This window comes from Atractosteus spatula, chromosome 1, assembly GCF_055471065.1.
Source record: "Atractosteus spatula isolate fAtrSpa1 chromosome 1, fAtrSpa1.hap1, whole genome shotgun sequence".
NCBI classification, from domain to species: domain Eukaryota; kingdom Metazoa; phylum Chordata; class Actinopteri; order Semionotiformes; family Lepisosteidae; genus Atractosteus; species Atractosteus spatula.
The window spans coordinates 61,884,529-61,904,888 of NC_142706.1; the positions used below are offsets into that span (position 1 = coordinate 61,884,529).

The window sequence follows — 20,360 nt, forward strand, 5'->3', positions numbered from 1 at the left end:
GCTACAGAATAATCGTTTCAAACACAACTGGAATAAAAAAAAACAAACAGCCTCTAAGACACAGGCGGATAAAATCCCGATAACCGTGGTTCCGCTGGCGAAGAGCGCTGCGAGGAGGCTGTGTCGGTAAACCCCCCGCTCGTCAACTCCACCCCACGGAGAGCCCGCTGTTTACATGTTGGAAAGCATGTGCTTCTGGGTACACCCTCCCGCACCCCACCCCCTCTCCTGCCCTCGCAGGCTCAGGCGCTGCCCCTCCCCCACGGCCGCCTACCGCTCTCCCAGCCCTCCAGCGCCGCACAGGGAGGGGCCCGCCGGGGCCCGAGGTCTCTGCCTCTCATTCATAATCCGCCCGCCCAGGAAAGAGAGCCCGCACGAGTATCGGAGACACGGCTGTCACAGCGCCCAACATCTCCCTGACCACGATGTCATCGAGCTGTGATACATTAGCCTGACCGTGCTCGCGTTTCCCCCGCACGCCACCATGACCGAACGCGCACTCCTGAAGGTGTGCGTCTGCGTAGGAGCCGCGCAAAACAAAACGGTCTTTGGAAATGTGCGGGCCAGATCACGTCGTCGCGTTTGGCACCAGTCAGGTAGCACAGAAGCCTGAAAAGTGGGTGTCTTTTCCCGCAGTATCCTCACAGCAAGAGTTAAGGCATTATCTGGTTACTTCGTTTCATGCTTAATGCATAACCCATGCTCAAGAAGGGTTACAAGAGAGAGGAGGCCGTTCAGAACATCTAGAACGTTTGTTTGTTAGTAATTCATGGATCTCATCCAGCCTTTTCTTCTAAAAGGTCAGGGTACTGTTTGTTTAGCTTGTTCCACACCCCCACCCCCCTTTTGTGTAAAGAAGCCCCAGAACTAAATGCCCTCGCAGGTAGCTCTCTCGGTGTCGCCTGAGGAAGTTCGCCGAGTTGTCTTGGGCAGGTCTACATGGGCACGGAGCTACCACGTATGTTTTAAAACACGGGGTTCCCAGCAGATCAAACGGCAGCAGGTGCGAGCTGACCGTGACCCTGGTCACAGGGCCGCCTCTCCGTTCTGCAGGTGTATGTGCGGGTGTGGAGGGGGCAACATCGCAGTTCGCAACGAGAGGAGCCGGGGTGCTGCTGGATTGTGCTGGTTTCACTATGATCGTCGACGGGACTCCCGCTGGATCAGTACGGAGCTTTACCCCTTGGCAGGTTTCCAGTCAGGGAGTGGCAGACAGGACAATTACACCCCAGCCTGCCTGCCCCTGGTTGACTTTCACTCAGCGAGCGAGTGGTGAAACTCCTAATTTCCCTCACGGGATCAATAAAGTATCTATCTAAATGGCCAATCTGCACCTTCATAGGAGCACCCAAAGGCAGGCGAGCGGCTCTGTGAAACACGAAACATCAGCCTCCTTTCTTACGTTCGTATTACACAAAGGGCAGCGGGAGAGTGGAACAAACTCACGCAGGACAAGAACCTTGGCTTTGTTTTTTTTAGAAAAGAGCTGGGTCAGATTATGAACTTGATTAACTACAAACTAACAAATGGACTAGAAAGCCTGTCCTTTTAAAATACAGATTTGAACCTGTTGTTTTGGTTTTCCTCGAGGCTGGGCTCCCAGGTACTTAATTAAACTGAAAATGGCTGGGACAACATGCATGTATCTAAAAACCCACCGTGGTGCGTTTTGTTATGGCTTAAAAAAGCTTTTTGATACTGTATTTTAAAAAAAATAACAGTATTTAAAACAGCTATAGACAATTTTCGCTTGATAAAGAATGTAATAATATAGTAATGCAATATCATTTGTGAGTGATTTTCAAAAAAACTCCAAACGCTACAAAAAAGAGGCGCAAAAGGGAAGAAAAGGATGACATCCGCTTCATAAATACTAGTACCACAGCAAGCAAGGTTTGCTAATGGCGCCTTTTCCGCCAAAAAGAAAATCCTGCCTCCTGTACAGACTTTGAGCCGTTCCGTAAACGGTACAACCTACCCAACTTGACCCCACCCAAATACCCGCCCCCAAGCTCCATTTCCATTGGATGTTACTGGCCACTCAGCGGACATTCAGAGTGATGATTGGATACAATTCCGCTTCCATCTCGCTACACATTCCAAACCCACGACCAACGACACAACCAGACTGAACTCGTAAGGACATCCTCCAGACAAATCCGATTGGCTGTCGTAATAGCAGGGCGCTCCCTGATTGGCGAAGAGGGCTTTCGCTCTTCGCTCGGTGCTGTGGCGCCGCGAGGTTTGGTTGCACCGTCTCTAAGTTGATGTCAGCCCCTCAAGAACCCCGAGAAACTCCTCCCGTCAGAACATAATGAGTGGTAAGAAACTTTTTTTCGTTGTTTTAAAGACGAAAATTAAAGAAAGAAAGAAAATGAAATATATAAGCTCTGCAACTTTAGAAAATAATGAATACAACCATAAAGTCGTATTCTAACAAAAAACCCGCTGAAGTAGAAAGAGGTCTGGGTTTCGTGAGGACTGTTCTTTTTTTTTAAAGTTTTTTTTAGCCTCAAGATTAAACAAGCTGGGTTTTCCGTCGTTCCACTTTCACTGAGGACTGGGGTGACCCTAAAAGTTCGATGTTTAATTGGATCAGGCTGAAGAGGAGTTTAAACAGGGGGGGGGTAGCTCGTCGAAACGGACACTTAAGAACAGCCGTTCATCGTTTCTACTTTCCTTTCGACAAATAACAACAAAGAGCAGATTTAGCGAGAATAAAAAAAACCCCAATATGATCTCAGATAACACTCGGAATATCTCCCCCGCATTGCTTTTAATCTCTGGCCGTGGATCACTGCGTTTACTGGCGTAAAAAAAAAAACGCTAAAACATGTGAGGAAAAAGAAACCCAGGTACACCCGGATCAATTCTCGATCTTTTTGGTTGGAGCGATACTTTTTTGTGTTTTCCGTGATCGTCTTGGCACGGTTGCGGATTCGACATAGGAAACCCGATTTCTTTTTCCTTTTCGATTAATATTCCGCCGTTGGCTGCCTGGTATTTACCCCCTTCCGTGCTGGGCTGTGTTTTTTCCTCCCTCTCCCTCAGATCAGGAACAGCCGCGAGACGAGATGGCTGCCCTGGCGGAGAGCGGCGGCGCCGCTTTCCTTCAGAGCCTCGCGAAGAGGAGCGCGAGCTCGGGGCAGGTGAGCGGCGGCTCCGCGCTGGTCTCCGCGCTCGCGTCGGGCCCGCGAGGGGCGAGAGCGGGCGGGAAGAGCTGTGTTGTTGTGCTCTGGGGAGGGAGAGGACCGTGGCCGCTCGGCGGCGGCTCCTCCGGCGTTGTTGCTTGACCCGGGGAGGCTGGTGGTGTGTATGCGTGTGTGTGTGGCGGCGATGGGGGGCTGGGTTTGTTGTCGCTCTCGCCCTGTGCACATGGCTTGTTTTGAAAAGCGGGGCGTGCGGAGCCGGGGTGTTCCCGTCGCAGGCTCCGCTCTCTCAGAGCGGTCCGCACAGCCCACTGGAGGCTTGGCGCTGGAGGGGGAACGGACAGGGCGGGGGAGCGAGCGCGGGTGGGTGGAGAGGTGGGTACGCGTGGGCCGCCCTTTTCGCCGGCCGTGGTAACCCCACCCACCCCGGTGTCTGTTGCAGGACTCCCAGCAGACCTCCCCGCTCGCTCTGCTGGCGGCGACGTGCAGCCGGATGGAGTCTCCCGGCGAGGGCGAGCAGGCGGGCTCGGAGCCGGCGCCGCCGCAGCAGCAGCAGCAGCAGCAGCTGGACCTGAACTCGGCCCAGATCGCCCACACGGCCAACGGCTGGCAGCTCATCCCCGTCAGCGTGCCCAGCTCCGTGGGTGCCACCACTCTCAGCCAGGCTGGGGGGCTGGGGGGGGACGCGGGCAAGGGCAGGCCGGCGGTGGCCACTAGTGCGGGGGGCGGCCAGCAGCAGCAGCAGCAGCAGCAGCAGTTCGTGGTGGCCTCTGCACCCACCCTGCAGGGCCAGCAGGTCCTGACCACCCTGTCTGGGGTGATGCCCAACATCCAGTACCAGGTCATCCCCCAGTTCCAGACCGTGGACGGGCAGCAGCTGCAGTTCGCCACGGCGACGGGCGCCTCTGCCCAGGTGAGCATGCAGCAGGACTCCGCGGGGCAGTTCCAGCTGGTCTCGTCCCCAGGCGGCGGCCAGCAGATCATCCGGGCGGCGGGGGGCGCGGGCGCGGGCGGGGGCAACATCATCGCCATGCCCAACCTGCTCCAGCAGGCCATCCCCCTGCAGAACCTGGGCCTGGGCAGCAACCTTCTGCAGAACCAGGGCCCCTTCCTGGCCAACGTGCCCCTGTCCCTCAACGGCAACATCACCCTGCTGCCGGTCAGCGCCGGCGGCCAGGCCGGGGCCGGCGGGGCGGGGGACGCGGGTTCGGGCGCCTCCCTGCAGCAGCAGCAGCAGCAGCAGCAGCAGGTCCAGCAGGCCGTGTCCAGCGCCGCGGGTGTGTACTTCTCCAGCGCCGGCTCGATCGTCACCTCCGCGCCGTCGGTCAGCAGCGCGAGCAGCTTCGCGGCCGGCGGCACCACGATGACCACGGTCCAGGCCCAGCAGCGCAACGGGGGGCTGGGCTCCGGGTACCAGAGCTCGGGCGGCGCCGTGCAGCTGCAGGGCAGCCCGCAGGATAACAGGGACTCCCAGCAGCAGCAGCAGCAGCAGCAGCAACAGCAGCAACAACAACAACAACAACAACAACAACAGCAGCAGCAGCAGCAACAGATCATCATCCAGCCCCAGCAGCTCCTGCAGGGCACCCCCACTCTCCAGACCATCCACACGGGCGCCGTCCCGACCGGCCAGGTCTTCGCCACACAGGACGGCCTGCAGAACCTGCAGTTCCAGACCCTCCCCAACACCAGCCCCATCCTCCTGCGGACCGTGGGCCCCAACGGGCAGGTCAGCTGGCAGACGCTGCAGCTGCAGAGCCCCGCCGGCGCCCAGACCATCACCCTGGCGCCCATGCAGTCCCTGCCCCAGCTGGCGCAGAGCCCCGCCGGCGCCGTGACGGTCAACGCCGCCCAGCTGTCCGGCCTGCAGACCATCAACCTCAACACCCTGGGCAGCGCCGGCCTGCAGATGCACCAGCTGCCCATCGCCATCGCCAACCCCGCAGGTGAGTGAACTCTTGCCTGCGCAGCTTTCAGCTTCAACTGCGCAGCCCGTCATGCAAATACACAACCGTATCCCAATTCCAGTTTGTCTATGCAAATTTCTTTAAGGTAAAATAACCTGGTTTGAGACATCCAGTCCCTGCGACAGGCTTATAAGATGCAGCCTGCAGGTTTTGAAAAGCCTGGGGTGTCTTAACATGCTTTGCTGTTGAGTTTTGTTTTTTACACCCCTGTGAATTAGAAGCTCAGTAGGAGGATGAGTTCCTTTGATCCAAAAAGGAGGAGGTGAAATGTGTGTTTGCAGGTGTTGCTCGTGTTTAAAGAGCCCTTAGGAGCCACGTAGACCAAACAGCCTTATCCTGATACGTGTACCGTGCAGATCAGAATGGAGAAGATATGAAGGTCCTTTTCCTGTCAGGGCATAGAGGGATTGGGTTGCCTCGGTGGTTAGCTTTGCTACCCAGCAGCGCTGAGGCCCTGGGTTCAGATCCAGACCTGGGGTGCTGTTTGCCTCGAGTCTGCAGCTCGTTTTTCCATGTGTTTCCTGTCACAGTCCACAGACATGCTGGTAGGGCAGTTGGCTTCTGGGAAGGTTGGCCCTGGTGTGGCTGGTCCCAAACACATTCGGACAGGCACAGGGAGACCGTGCACCGCAAGAGCCCAGCAGATACCGGATTGTGGTTCCGTTGGCGCGGTTTGAGTTTATCTGGAGTGCCAGCACATCCACGCCTGCCTTATCCATTCCGACTCATAAGGGGAAATTGTGGAAGAGGAAAGGCCGCACAAAAATGTATATTTTAATGCTTGATGAAAGAGAAAGCAAGTTAAGTGCTTGGGAGTGGAAGTGAGCTGTTTATATTTTCTTCCAAAGGTGATTGTTTTGTGTTTCAGTTTGTTATGTGATGTTTGGATGCTGTGACCTTTCAGAAACCTTTCAGTTTCATCCTGGCCGGCCCTAGAGTGCTGATAATAAGAGCCTTGTAAGTTCCTCATAAATGTCTCGCTTTTACAGCAGCAACGTTTGAGAGGGCAGCTCGGTGGCGCGGTGGTTAGCATTGCTGCTTCACAGTGCTGGAGCTCAGGGTTCAATTCTACACCTGGGGCACATCTGTGTGAGGGGTGTGTGTGTGTATTCTCCTTAATTTGGAGCACCTGGAGAGAACCCCCTGAAGTGTCCCCCCGTAGTCCAAAGACAGACTGGAAGGTTAATTAGCTTCTGGGAAAAGTGGCTCAGATGGGTGTGAGTTTGTGTTTGTGTCTGCCCCGTGATGGACTGGCGTCCCATCCAGGGTGTACCCCAGCTTGCGCTCGTTGCTTGCCGGGATGCACTCCAGTTACCCCGCAACCCTCAGTTGGATGAAGCGGTTAGAAGAAGGATAGGTCATAAATGGAAAGAGCAGCCAGATGATGATGATGATAAACTTGATATTATAAAGCACCTTTAAAGGTGGCATCTCAAAAAAAAAAAAAATGACAAAAACAACAATAAAAAAAAAAAAAGATGTCTTTGTTAAAAAACATAACACGTCTCCCTCGTACCTGAGCTCCGGAGCCCTGCCCTTGGGGCGCGTGCTCTCTGGAGCCGATCAACTTTAAATCCCTCGCCAGTGACCAGCGCAGACCGGACCTTTGTGTGTTTGTGCCCCCTGTGGGCTTGCTGCTTGGATTCCCCACCTTGGAATATCGCAGGTGGGAAAGGATCAGTTTCCCTTCGGACCCTGCGGGATAAATTCCGGCGCTTGTTTGGGGAGCCGTGATGAGGGGACTGGGTCTCTGGTCTTGCCCGGGATCCCCAGTTCTGCAGTGTTCGGAGCTTGGGAGTTTCCAGGTGGGATCTGATGTCAGGCCTCGGCAGGCGTGTCGAGCAGCACAAAGTGATCGTCCCCATTTTCTGGATATTGTTTCCAGAGCTGGGGTAAAGCAGTTGCAGGGGGATAAAATAACTTGACGAGAGAGAAAATATTGGCCCTGCAGGTGAAACATGTATAGGAGCCGCTCGTATAGACAGGGATTACTGCACTAGCAGTCACACCTGGGCAATGTAGTAAACATAACGTGTATGTTGTTTCATTTAACAAGCAGATTTTCACTCTTTTAAACTGGGCTCTAGTAGTGCTGAAAGTCGTCTTTTATTGTGTCATCTTTTCTCTGAGGTATTTACTTTTTATTTATTACATTTGAACTTCTTAGAAAAAAGGCTTGTGTGTGGTAAGTGCCTGCAAAACGGGATAGTACCCATTATCTATGGGTTTATGACGACTGCAATGATGTAACTGCTCTACTGAACCGTAAATGAGCCGAAGTGTTATTAATTTCCTATCTCTTGTTTATGCATCGGCCAATGACTTTAGGCATGTTACTTGAGTAATGAGCCAGGACTGTTCTTGTTTTCATACTTAGGTGCCATTCTCTACTGTATTAAGGTGGGATTTGGGTATTTTTGACTTTAGGAATCACTTAGAGGTTCTAACACTGGAATTTAATTTCCTTTATACAAGTTTTTTCACCGTAAAAGCTGTTTTTCGATAAACAGATTAAGCTCTTATAATGAGAGACTGCTGTACTGATGTTCCCCTTCGTCGCCGTTGCCAGTGGAAGGGCCTGGTGCTCAGCCTCAGATCCTGCCCCCAGGAGAAGTGCAGGTGTGGGCTGGAAGGCAGGGGTTCCTTCTCCAGGTTGTCCCAGTGTCTCTCATCCTGCCCTTGCAGCTGCCTGTGGATGCAGGTTGTTTTACCAGGGCCCCTGTACGTAAAGACGACTCCTTTCTCCAGCCTCGCCAGCCATGACGGTTAATTAAATCTCCGATTTTCCACATCTGGGAATTTGAAGTTTGTCTCGTTTCGGTTGATTGCCGGCCTCGGAGAGAAGATCGGTTCTTGGGAGAGCTAAGTGAGCTCCTTGTAAACCCCGAAGCTCGCTTCATCCGGCGTTCGTCTCTGCCAATGATGCCGCGCGAGGACAGTTCTCTTGTCAGTACATCCCCTAGCAAAGCCAGGGCGGGCTAAAAATATCAGGACAGTTCATTGGCAGCGTTGGCCTTCTGCAGTTTCCCTGTTGACTGGTTCTTTGTGTTGGTCATGCGTGTCTTGTTTGGTTTTCCACACGTCCTTGTCTTGTGTTGTCCTTCGTCGTATGAGCTGTCTTGCCTGTTCCTGAAAACTGGATTGCTTTGGAAAATGTTTGGTTTTTCTTTACAGTCAGTATGTTTGAAGGCAGGCCCCCCTCTGTCAGTCCCAGTTTGAAAATCCCACAGTTCAGGATTTTGCAGTACAGCTCTCTCGGTCTTGGAAGTGTTTCTAAGGCCGTCAGCCGTGTTTTGAGCTGGGACTCCTCCTCTCCTCTTTATTCATCTTGCTGATTGGCTCACTGGGTTCTCCTTCAGAAAAGTCATGGGCACTTTGCTTACTTCGCCTAACAAATGGGACCACCGACCAACCCTTTGCCGAAGGGCCCCCTGGGTGTGCTGTAGGCAGACTTCGTGGTGTGTCTGAAATGGGACACATTGCTGAATCTCCCCGAGTGCAGTTCTTTTGCCTTTATTTATTTATTAGTTTTTTTTGTTGATTCCTTTCGGAGGTGTCGCCCTGTCTTGATCTCCTACCCCACCCCCTCAACTGCAGCCTCTCCCTCTCCCAGCCTGTCCTCCAGGTTTCTCAGACGCCTGCTGGTGCTCTGGTTGCTGTCGTGGCGAGAAGTGTGGCTCGTGAGCAGAGGGCTTTGGGGGACGTGGTAGCGGTCGGTCCTGTAGTGAAGTGAGTCTCAGTAGGAAGATCCCCAGTGCCCGTGTCAGCTGAAAGCGTTACATGTGCGCTGCAAAGTGGAAGATGAGAGAAGTGGCTTCGTGTGCCGGAGCTGGAGTTGTCTCGGTCCCGCCTGGACAGTCGCTGCCGTGCCAGTTTCCCCGGTCGCAAACAATGCACGTTTCCGTGTTGTTTTCTGGCCCTGGCCTGACACACAGGTTTTGCAGGTTCAGAGCGGAGGGCTGGATTAAAGAGATCGGGCCGGCAGGCAGTGTTTGACAGCGGAGGGGTGTAACCCGACACCGCCCACCCCGGGCTGGGGCTTATCTCCCGCCTGCCTGCTCTTCCCCTCTCGGAGACTGTTGGCGGGGTGTATGTGCGTGGCAGCGTGCCTGCGCTGGTGAGTGCTGTGGACAGGGCTGCGCGCTTTCGCTTGCTGCTTGTTAGTCCCGAGGGGTTTGCTGCCCTGTCTCTGGGATTTGGGAAATTTGTATTGTTCTGCCTTTTTTGCTCCGGTTTTGTTTTTTCGCTGATCTGCTTAACTCACGACTTGGTTCATTCTGAGAAGCCTCTGTGGTCCGTCAGTCCTGTGATGCCCAGTTTTACAGAGGCAGGATGGTTTTGCAGAGTTGTTGGGAAGTAGAACTGGCTAATCCTGGATCACATTAGGTTTAAGGCACTTCATCCTGGTTTGTTCTTGTGCTGTGATTGTTGTTGTGTGTCTTTTCCAACAGGAAGCAGTGCTGAATTGCTCAGAGCACCTCTGAGTAAATCTCTTTGCCCTTGTGATTCTTGTGATGTCATGGTTTGCATCACATAAAGGGATGTGAATCTTTTTTTAAAAGTTTGAAAAAAGATGAAAGAATTTACAGGTTAAATGTATACAAAAAGTCATTTTCTGCTTTCCTCTTCCAATTTACAGTTGTTATTTTTATATAATTATATTTTTCCAGCATAGATGGGAAATGATTAAAAACACAACAAACGGGTAAATGTGTTTGAATCTTACTCTTATTAAAACAGCTTATTCACACCTATCCTGTTGTCTATTGTGTGTGGATTCACATGTCTTTTGCTAAGAGTGCTTTGTGTTTTGACTGTGTGTGCACAAATTGCTGAATCAAATGTGATAGGAGAAGCAGGAAGTATTTGGTTATGCAGACAGAAGGGGGTCAAAAGTGCTTTGAAGAGGGTCTGATATATTCATTGTGAAATAGCTGTCGCCTTGTTTAAAAATGTTTATATTCCGCTGTCTTTTTTTAAGGATGTTTGCAGGCTCTTGACCACATACTTTAAACCGCAGCTCATTAATTTGAGGGTCACATTGAGCTGCTTCTGTAAAAACTCCAGGGTGTCGGCTTCAATAACATGGCTGGGCAGCTTGTCCTACACTCCCACCCCCCTCTGGTCTCTGGTCTAAAAGCGCTGACCTGTAGTTTCCACGGTGTCCTCTAGTTAGTGCTTCACTGTGGATTTTAAAGTCCTCTGGTTTGATTTATCAGCGCACAGGAGGACTCCAAATTCTTTAATCAGGGCTTCTTGTCTGCTCTATTAACGACCCAAAAAGGTTCTGATTCAGAGTCACGTTCCTTTAGACCAGGGGTGTCAAACTCATTTTTAAGGGGGCCAAACTAAAAAAGCTGCTCTTGAAGATCATTAGCAATCTCGTCCACTCGAGTAGCCATCGTACTTCTAGTGAGACTGATGTTTGCAGAAGCAGACTTTGTCTCTGGACACACTACTTCACTGACTTTTAACAGGCACCGCTTTAGAAAATCGCCCTCACAGAACGGTCTCCCTGATTTAGCTATTTCTTCAGCCACAATAAATAAAACTGGCCTTCACCACACTTACGTGTTTCCGGCAAGAGGATAGCGTTTTTTTCTACTACTAGATTCACGAAGCCAATCTAATTCGTTTTGCTCCAGAGGGGAGGGGAGGATGTTAATACCCAGTTGTCGCCTGATGCGATTGGAGCCAAGGGCTCATGGGAATTGGAGTTCCTGCTGTCGCGGGACTCGTACAATAGACCGGGAAACGTCTTGCAATGGCCGGATTAAAACGGATTGTGGGCCGTGGGTTTGACACGTGCTTTAGACCCTGGATTTTATCTGGCAGCTCTTATCTGAACTGATTTCCGAGCCACGTGCCCATTGTTTTAACACATTGACAAAAATGGCACAAGATATTCTAAATATTTTCATAGTATTACTTAGTACAACATTACCCTCCCATGATTTAATTCTGTGCTTGTTTCTTCATATTCTAACACTGTTTGCCCTTTTAGGGCTCTGCTTTCCCACATTGTCTGGATTATGAAAATGATGTCAACGTCTATCTCACAGATTGTGTCTTGAAGCTAAGCCTTAGCTTTTGTTATATCTATAGTTTTTTTTTTTGCTAACTGCATGCATGAGTACTGCATGCTCCTGTCTGCCAGAGATTTTCCCAGGCTTGAATTCTAAGTCTTCCTTTGTTTTAATGTGCAGCATCGGGAGTGTTCCCTAACCCTCTTATTTTAGGTGGGTAGGCTTTGCATGCGTAGGCTGCAAAGGGACAAGCAAAAAGTTTATTCCATGCTACAGAGAGAAAACACGTTTTGGCTGTGGATCCTTGACACTTGAAGAAGGCTTCTCTTTTCAGCATGGAATAAACCTTAAGATCACTTAATTGGCCATATACAATTTCTTGCATTAGGAATTCGTCTTTTCGTGTACCCCAGCTTGCTCTCCATGAGACACACAGGCACACAGACGGGGAGAGAGAAGCCTGGGGTCTATTACTTGTCTCTTATTTTAGTATCATTTGCAGATTTAACCAGTTCTTAATCAAGATCATTGATATCGGTCAGGAAGAGCAGAGGTCCTAATGGAGATCCCTGTGGTGCTACAGCCCTGAGATCCCCTCATGATGGGCACCCCCCCCCCTTATCTGTGTTCTCCATTTTTTTGTGCTGCCATGTAGAGCTGGTATTCAAATGCATCAGAGCCCCGAGCTGCTGGGGGTTTTAATTTCCATTTATACCATTAGCCTTACGTCTGGTAACATGCACAAGTGCCTACAGTGCACAATTTTGAATAAAACGTTTCTACTAAAAGGCAGCCCTATTAAGATGATATTCAGATTTGTTGTAACAAAGCAATACAAATAACAGAAGCAGGTTCTGAACTCGGCGTCGAGAGCTTGGGTTTTCTAAGAGGACTATGGAAGTCAACGCTAGGTGTTGGAAGTGGCACGTGCTGGGTAGATTTACATAAGATGCATGGAAGCCAAAAATATGGTATTTTCTTGCCTCTCAATGGTCCTCTGTGTGACGTGAACTAGAGCTGTAGCTCCTAACAGACTTGATGAACCTCCATGGCAGCATGGGGCCTTAATGCCAGTTCCGGTCCCTGATGAGGCAGCGTCTCTCCTTCAGCGAGAGGGCGAGCGCTTTGTGTTTGTTGTGCAGGCAAGTCTGGGCAGTGTCCTCTAGCAGACAGGAAGGAATCGGCATAGCTGCCATGTGTTTTCTCTTTCGGAACTGGGGCCACGCCTGGGATCTGAGGGCAGGGGCGTCTCTGGAGATCGGAATGCTGGATTTTCATACCGGCCTGGCGGTGGCGGGGAGGGGGTGGTGGTAGGATCTCCGTAGTTCTGGAGCGAGTGTCCTTACACAAGACGGGAATGACCCCGGGCTGAGATGCTGCGACACTTGCGTCATGGCTTGAATGTAAAGCCCTCACAGCGCTGACCTGTGTTTTGACTGCATTTGTCTCGGTTTACATGTGTGGCTATGTTCACATCTGCAAGTGCAGGATGGGAAATGACACTTGTTCATTGGAGCTCTGCCAGTGTCTTTGCTTGTGCGATCATGGCTGGAGTGTTATTCATTGTGACGTAAGTGTGTTTTTTGTTTTTTAATAACCTGCCTGAGGTTCTGATTGCATCAGATTTGATGAAAGGAACACTTGTCTGTCCAGATTATATTTGTGGAGCAGGAGCAGTGGAGACGTCTTCTTCAGGCAATCAGGGTTTAAATCCATGTGAACATGCATTGTAGTCCCTGGAGCTGGTTCCATTGAAAAGCGTTTGTAAGTCTGTAATGTTGTTGCTCGTCTCTGGGCTGACCAGCAGGTTTTTGGATTTTCCTGATCTGTTTCATTTTTATTTTTTACATATTTTAAGGCCTGATGAGGGGAGGTCAGGCAGCAGAAAGGTCACAGTGTAGTTTTTCAGTGCTGCACTTGCTCTGCAGGTAGTTGGGAAATCGGAGGATGCGGGTGTTTGTGTGTTCATCAGCACTCCCAGAATGCTCAAGCTGAAAAGATAGCAAGCCGCAGGATAGAACCACACTGATCCAGACAGCTACAGTCCCGGCCTTGGAGGGCCAGTGTGTCTGCAGGTCTTCTAGATCTCCCAGCTAGAGAACTGGGAGAAGCTGTTGGAACTGGTCCAGTTATGCCAACAATGAGCGGAGCCCATCTGGATTGAAAACCTGCAGATTCACTAGCCCCCCAGGAACACGTTTGGAGATCCTGGTTCTGAAGTTATCTTGACGTTGTCCCTTCTCCCCTTCTCTGGGTGAGCCACAGTCCTGCTGGCGTTTTCAGTGTTTGATATAACCAGTCTCGTTAATCATTAAACACATTGCGGCACCTGATTGCGTTCGTTAAGTAATTGAGTGCCGTGTCTGGAAATCAAAGACACTTAGGTATACAGAAGTCCAAGTAGGGAGCTGCATCGGCATGCGTAGGCTGCAAAGGAACAGGTAAAGGTTTATTCCTTGCTGAAAGAAGAAGAATAGAGACACAGCTGTGGAGATGTCTTCAGGATTGAAATACATTAAAAAAAGAATATTGCTGAGGCTGACACCTGAGTGCAGAATATGATCAGAATTCATGAGTTTAATTAATCAAGAACGCGGATGGAACAAAATCCAGAAAGCGTTCCCGGATGAGGACTGGGAATCGCTGCGCCACACGTTTCTCCTGACTTCTGGGTTTGGGTAAAGCTATTCTTCAGTGGTGCAGGGCAGGGTTGTGCTGAAACGAGTCTTGTTTCTATGATGAGGTATGTTTTCAACAGCAAGGTGGTCCATTGCCCTCCCTGAACAGTCTGAATTTCTGCTTTGAAGAAGACCGATATTGCCCCCGGTGTGTCTGTGTACTCACGTGCCCATTGCGGCTGTGGGCCTCAGTGGCTGTTGACCTGACCACATGGGTGATGACTTTGTCTTTGCAGGGGATCAAGGGGGTTCACTGGGGGTCCAGGGAGCGGCGGGGGGCGAGAGCCTGGATGACAGCACGGCCATGGAGGAGGGGGGCGAGACCAGCCCGAGTCACCAGCCGCCCCACCGCAGGACGCGCAGGGAGGCCTGCACCTGCCCCTACTGCAAGGATGGGGAGGGACGGTAGGGACCCCTCGAGACGCCTGTCTACGTCTGTCCTCCTTACACTATAGCAGTTCTCCCGCGTAGCTGAGTCTGCCGCTCAGTTTCATGAGATATATTCTCCCCTTGTTTGCGAGGGTTTGCTCCCACAGTCCAGACCTGCTAGTAGGTCTCTGGGGAAAAATTGGTCCTGGTGTGTGTGTGTGTGTGTGTGTGTGTGTGTGTCTGTGTGTGCCCTGTAATGGACAACATGCCAGTCCAGGGTGTACCCCACCTTGTGCCCGTTGCTTCCTGGGTCTAGACTATGGCTCCCCTGTGGCCCTGAATTGCAAAAACCATGGGTGAATGGATTTTATGGCGGTCTTGAACCCAAAGATCGCAATAAGACAATGACAGAGTCAGGTGTGTAGTAAAATCAGAAGACCTGTGCAACCATAAATAACGTATGAGATCAGAGGGTCGTGGGATTGGGGAGCCAGCCGCCCAGTTGTCCATATGCTGGCCTGGCTTCTTTCAAGAAAGTTTGATCCTCAAATCCACTATCTGCCAGCAGCACAGGTGGCCACGTTTCTTTTGTTCCTACCAGGTCTCGATCAGCGAGCCAATGAACGTGCAGTAGTTAGTTTTCTCCGGAGCCTCCTCTGTGAAAAGAGGTTGCTCTCCTGCGGTTAATGATTAACTTCCAGGCTTCTGGGCTCGGTTGCAAAGAGGGCCGGCCGAGGTTATCTGATGCACGGAGGCAGCAGGCGTCCCGGCCTGGCCTGCGTGCGGCCGCGTGCGTCCTGTTGTGGTTGGCCGGTGCCGCGCCCTGCCTGCGGCGGTCCTGACGCCGCTCCGCCGGCTGCGGCTGCTCTGTTGGCAGGAGCAGTGACCCCGGCAAGAAGAAGCAGCACATCTGCCACGTGCCCGGCTGCGGCAAGGTCTACGGCAAGACGTCCCACCTGCGGGCCCACCTGCGCTGGCACACGGGCGAGCGCCCCTTCGTCTGCTCCTGGTCCTTCTGCGGCAAGCGCTTCACGCGCTCCGACGAGCTGCAGCGGCACAAGAGGACGCACACAGGTCAGTAGGGGCCCCGGCCCGGCCTGCAGGGGGCAGCATTGTGCACCTCTACCTGTTTTCAACGCTTGCGTTTTTGTCAGTGCCTGGAATGGCCAGCATCCTTTCAAGACGTTAGCGTTCCTTTATTATTATTTTTTCCAACTTGTATGGATAATCTGACTTTCTATTGAAGAACAAGCTGGCCTCGGGTGTTGTTGTGCTCTGTCTCCTGAGTGTATCTGCTCCTCCATGTGTTGCTCTGTGTCTGTGTGTGTGCAGCGTCCCCCTTCTAGACATGCCTGAACAGACTGTCAGTGCTCTGTAAATTATTCTGCAAGAGTACAGTTCTATTAATAAATTACTTCAGCTGATGACTGTAATTATAATGCTAATGAGAAGAGCCAGTCGGGGAGTAACTGCATTTGAAAAACGAAGCTTTAATTAATATTTAGGCCTGTAGCCGTTTAAGGGAATGGATCAGTGAGAAGAGCACTAATTGTGATCTTGGGGTTACTCTGTGACTCAGCCCTGTGGATCAGGGCTCAGGGCGGGCTCTGTATTCCAGACAAGCTCTTGTCTGAATTTCCCGAGCAGTGCAGTGTAGGTGGCCAGGGCACTTGCTGCCACGGGTGGCAGGGAGCTTGTATCCTTGTGGGCAGGCACAGCAGCTGTTCTTACTAGGGCACTGTGGCTCTCCAGATGAAGCAGATGGCGTGTATTGCAGGACTCCTGCATGCTGCCTTCCCTTCTCCTGCATCGCTGCAGCACTGAGCTGAATCAGTACAAGAATGTGCTGAAGAATTCCCCAAACCTCCGGCGATTCTAAGACCTCTGTCTGCCCTTATATAAACCGCGGCTCCCTGCTTTCTCTCTCTCTCTCCGTGACCCCTGACCTGTCATGTGCTTCCAGGTGAGAAGAAGTTCACGTGTCCCGAGTGCCCCAAGCGCTTCATGCGAAGTGACCACCTCTCCAAGCACATCAAGACCCACCAGAACAAGAAGGGAAACGGGACCGCCCCCAGCAACAGCCTGCCCGTCCCCGTGGAGACGGCCCCCGTCTCTGAGGCAGGCGTGGCCTCGGACCAGCACGCCCTCATCACCATGGAGACCCTCTCCCCCGAGGGCATCGCCCGGTTGGCCAGCAGCGGCATCAACGTCATGCAGGTGGCCGACCTGCACTCCATTAACATGAACAACGGGTACTGAGGCCCGCGCAGGCTGAGGGAGGGGACTGGACGGGTGTGAGCAAGGCTGCCTGAAAGGCAGGCCGATCGGAGGAGCGGAGTGGTTTGGAGTCCTGAGGGGGAGGGAGGGCAGGCAGGAGAGAAGGGGTGACAGTCCAACCCGAGTCTGAATCTCCACTCCCCCCTCCCTCTCCTTCCTTTTCTTGTTGCGGGAGAATGAACGTTTGAACGCTGCCTGTCGCCGCGACACACTACACTGGCAGTCCGCCGCTCCGGGCTCTCGGAAGCAGGGCAGAAGTGATTTTGCCCTTGGATGGCCTCTGAGGGACCCCCCCCCCCCATGCTTACCGTTTGTGATGGAGAGAGGGGGCGACAGTTTGAAAGGAAGGGGCCACTCCATGTTCCACTCACGAACACTAGTCCACCTCGCCCATCTGCAGGGAAAACAGCCTGATGGGGTGGGGCGGTGAGGGAGGTTAAAAGGGGTTTAACTTCAGAGCATTTTACTTATATCCGACACAGATTTATTTTTTTGTTATTTTTTAAATATAGGTACACTCAAAGCCATCATGCCTTGATAAACTCTTATCATTGCAAAAATCTCTTTTCTCTGTATGAATTTTTTTATAATCTAGCAAAAAGATCTTAACATAGGAGGGATCAATTTGTATGGTCACCCTAGATTGCCTTATTCTGTGTATGTGTGTAAATACATGTCATATGCAAACATTCTTGAACTTTTATATATGTATATCTACTTGGCGCAGTCTGGTTTATTGAACTGGACAAGGTGAATATCCCCTTGAACAAGGCTAGCCAACCTGCAGCTGGGCTCCGTTGGGTTCTGGATTCTGGATCCTCGGGTTGTGTGGCACAGCTGGCCGCCATCTTTTTTTTTCCCAAATAAACTTCATTAAAGTTGAATTCTCTGGGGGTAAAAGGTGTAGATGCATGTAAGCCTTACACTCGAACAGGGTCAAGGGAGGCATGTCTTGATTGGCCTTTCTTTCCTAAAAATCTGGCCAGTAGGATCCGAGTTTTATAATGACGAGGTACAGTATGTTTTATATGCTTTTTCTGCACTGTTTTATTCATGAAGAGCTGTCCTTTGTTCAAGGCTTGGGGTTGGACAGGGAGGGATAGGGGCTTCTGAAAATGCAGGGCGACTGAGAGAAACTTCCCGATGCTCTGCAAGTTTGTTCCGTTTCTGGATTTAGAAGCTCCAGGCACTTGCACGGGTCCAGCCTTGGGGTTCTGGGTAATACGCATCTGCTGCTGTACTTTGGCTTAACGTGTAAGGACATAGTGCTTAAGATAATATTCAGTTTGCAGCAGCCTCTTCTGTAGAAGACTGTTGAAAACCTGCAGTGCATAAAATGTGAAATGGATCGATCTTCTTTGCTCTGGGAGTCTTGTTTTCCTGTATTGCCTCAACCAGTTTATCCAGTGCATTTTATACTTCTGCGATGTCCCAGTGTGGAAACCCACATGCATTCTGTTTAACTGCTTCCTTGGCAGTGCTAAAATAAGGATGTGCAATACATGCTGCTCCCTAGAAAAACATGAGGCAATCTTGTGATCGCCCCATTTGTCATTTGCCTTCAAGATTTAAAATCTATTGATCAGCTCGGTAGCTGTGCTGTTTCGAGCCGAAAACAGTTATAAACGAGAGAAAGCTATTTGGTCCGTTTAGACCATTTGGCAGTTAGTAGCTAATTCATCCTGAAATGCTCCTGCAAGATTGCATGTCTTTTCAGATCTGTGTAATACAAACCTTTTGTGTACAAGAATCTTTAGACTGCGAAATTACAGAAGAGCTGATTATTAACCAGGCTTGGTTTCTATTTGAGGTTCTGGATTTCTGCAGTGCTCAGATTACCTAGCAAATCAGTCAAGATGACTTTCCACCCTGCCAGTTAATTTCTCAGTCTGATCAGAGGTTGGGGAAACTTCATTTTGAAGTCATAACTACTTGTGTGGATTGATTGTTAAAATTAAAGCAGCCTCTAATTACAGTTTAGTCACATGGGGAGGGAACACTTGTTTAACTTATGGGGAAAGAAGGAGGTGTGGCTGTCAAACTCTCGTGTTCTGAAAAATATTTGACACATTTTATTACATCGCAGTTGTTGTTTTGAAAAGAGAAGAACCTGTTTTAAATAGCCTTAACGTTTTGGATAGCTAACAGGTTACAAAGGGAAATGAATAAACCCTTTTTTATTTATTGCGGTATTTTGTCTGCTGCGAAAGTGCCAATGTGAAAAAGGAGTGGCCCTGCTGAACTGTTTGGATTTGCAGTGGGCGGTATTGCAGAGGATTTGTGTGCTGAGCTGGACTGTCTATGGAGATGAATCTGGGCTTAACAGATGTCCAAGAGGGGCTCTAGGTCCTGGATGACTTCATCTTGTTCTGCTGTTGCCCAGCAGTGTTGCCCTTGCAATGAGGCATATGTGTTCCACTTTTTCAGGCTGTACTGTTGTTGCTGACCTTTTCTTTCCCTTCTGGGTCACCATTGGGCCCCATGGCTGCTGGGTGGGAAGTTCAGTTTGAAGCAGGCTCTGGTCTGTTTCCTTCAAGGCCTCTGTTACGAATGGGACGAGATTTGCAGGGGAGAGGTAATCCTTGAAAGTGAGATGCACTCCGATGCTGACGTGCAGGAATGGAGGGAGCAGGGATCAGCCTGCATCCTGAAGTGCTATGGGCGCCAGGAGATCCTGTTGTCCGAGGCCTTCCGTAACCAAGTCAGCTACAGGGCTCCATTGGTCAGATCTGGCATTTGTTACCTGTGTCCAGTGATGTGACGTATTGATTTTCTATGAAACCTGCTGGGTTATGGCATTTCTGGCTTTATTGTATGTGTGCCCCTCCTGCAGTTCCTCTGTTCAACTCCAGGCTATGTGGGATCCTAATTTCTATGTGAGGGCTTTCAATTAACGGCTCTGAACCTCTGTCTCCCGAAGATACTGGCCCTCCAGGGCAGCATTGTGAAGTGGGAGATCTTAAAGGACCTTAAGAGCAGGTCCTGGGTTGGGGTGGGGAGGAGGGATGGTAAAAAGATTTCCCTCTCTGTATTTAGGGGGACCCAGATGTCCCTCAAACCCTTGGCTGAAGACCTAAAAGACATTTAAACATCCAAATGTTTGTTTTTGGCTTGGAAATGAGGTGTGTGGGGGGGGGTGTACCTCTGGGCTTATGCTGTCAGCCTGTCCTTAATGAAGGTTGCTGACTGTCAAGCTGTCAACCACAGCTTGAAAGGCGAAGTTAGATGGGCAGTTGTTGATGAAAATGGACAACGTGTAACCTGTTCTCCATTTAAATCTGTTTGTGAACTTTATTTTTATTTAAAGGGTGTTAAAACGAGGTTCTGAATCCGTTGTGCTCCGGTCTTCCCCTTTACGTTTACACAGTTCAAGGATGGTGACCTGATTTTTTTTTTTAATTTGGATGCTATATCACTGGTCATACACAGGATATTTATTTTACATGGAAATGGAAGCTCTACTGCTAATCATCGTCTTTATTTTATACATGCATTTGCAGCAGGGGATTTTTTGATACGTAATCATTTAGAGAACAATGATGTAAAAATGACTATTTTTGGATAAGAGGTTTTTCTGATTCTTTTTTATGTATGGAGAGTTCATATTAAATTTCAACGCCCTCATATCACTGGAGTCTGGCCTGTTTGCTTTTAAACCTGCAGTGAAAATCTGGTTTGTTGCAGTGCTGGGGTCCTTCATGAGAATTGTTATCAGCCATTGTTTTCTGAAGATAAAAAACTTGATTGGAATTCAGTACTGAACAGCTTAAAATACTCCTACCTACAGTTTTTCTCAATTTCAACTGTCGCCTCAAATCCATAACACGCTTGACACCTGAAGAAGGCTCCACGGCAGAAATGTGTTTTCTTTTTTCCTTTGTCAGCATGGAATAA

At 50.4% G+C, this 20,360-nt stretch overlaps 1 protein-coding gene across 1 annotated transcript; it reads left to right on the top strand.

The window, feature by feature from the left end:
* The first annotated feature begins 2,226 nt into the window (after nucleotides 1-2,226).
* Nucleotides 2,227-20,092, top strand: sp1 (sp1 transcription factor). Its single transcript, XM_088914726.1, has 6 exons — nucleotides 2,227-2,321; nucleotides 3,052-3,149; nucleotides 3,592-5,095; nucleotides 14,057-14,225; nucleotides 15,067-15,263; nucleotides 16,153-20,092. Exons 1-6 carry the CDS (start codon nucleotides 2,315-2,317, stop codon nucleotides 16,446-16,448), a joined length of 2,271 nt encoding a protein of 756 aa, XP_088770852.1. The 5' UTR covers nucleotides 2,227-2,314; the 3' UTR covers nucleotides 16,449-20,092.
* Nucleotides 20,093-20,360: the final 268 nt, after the last annotated feature.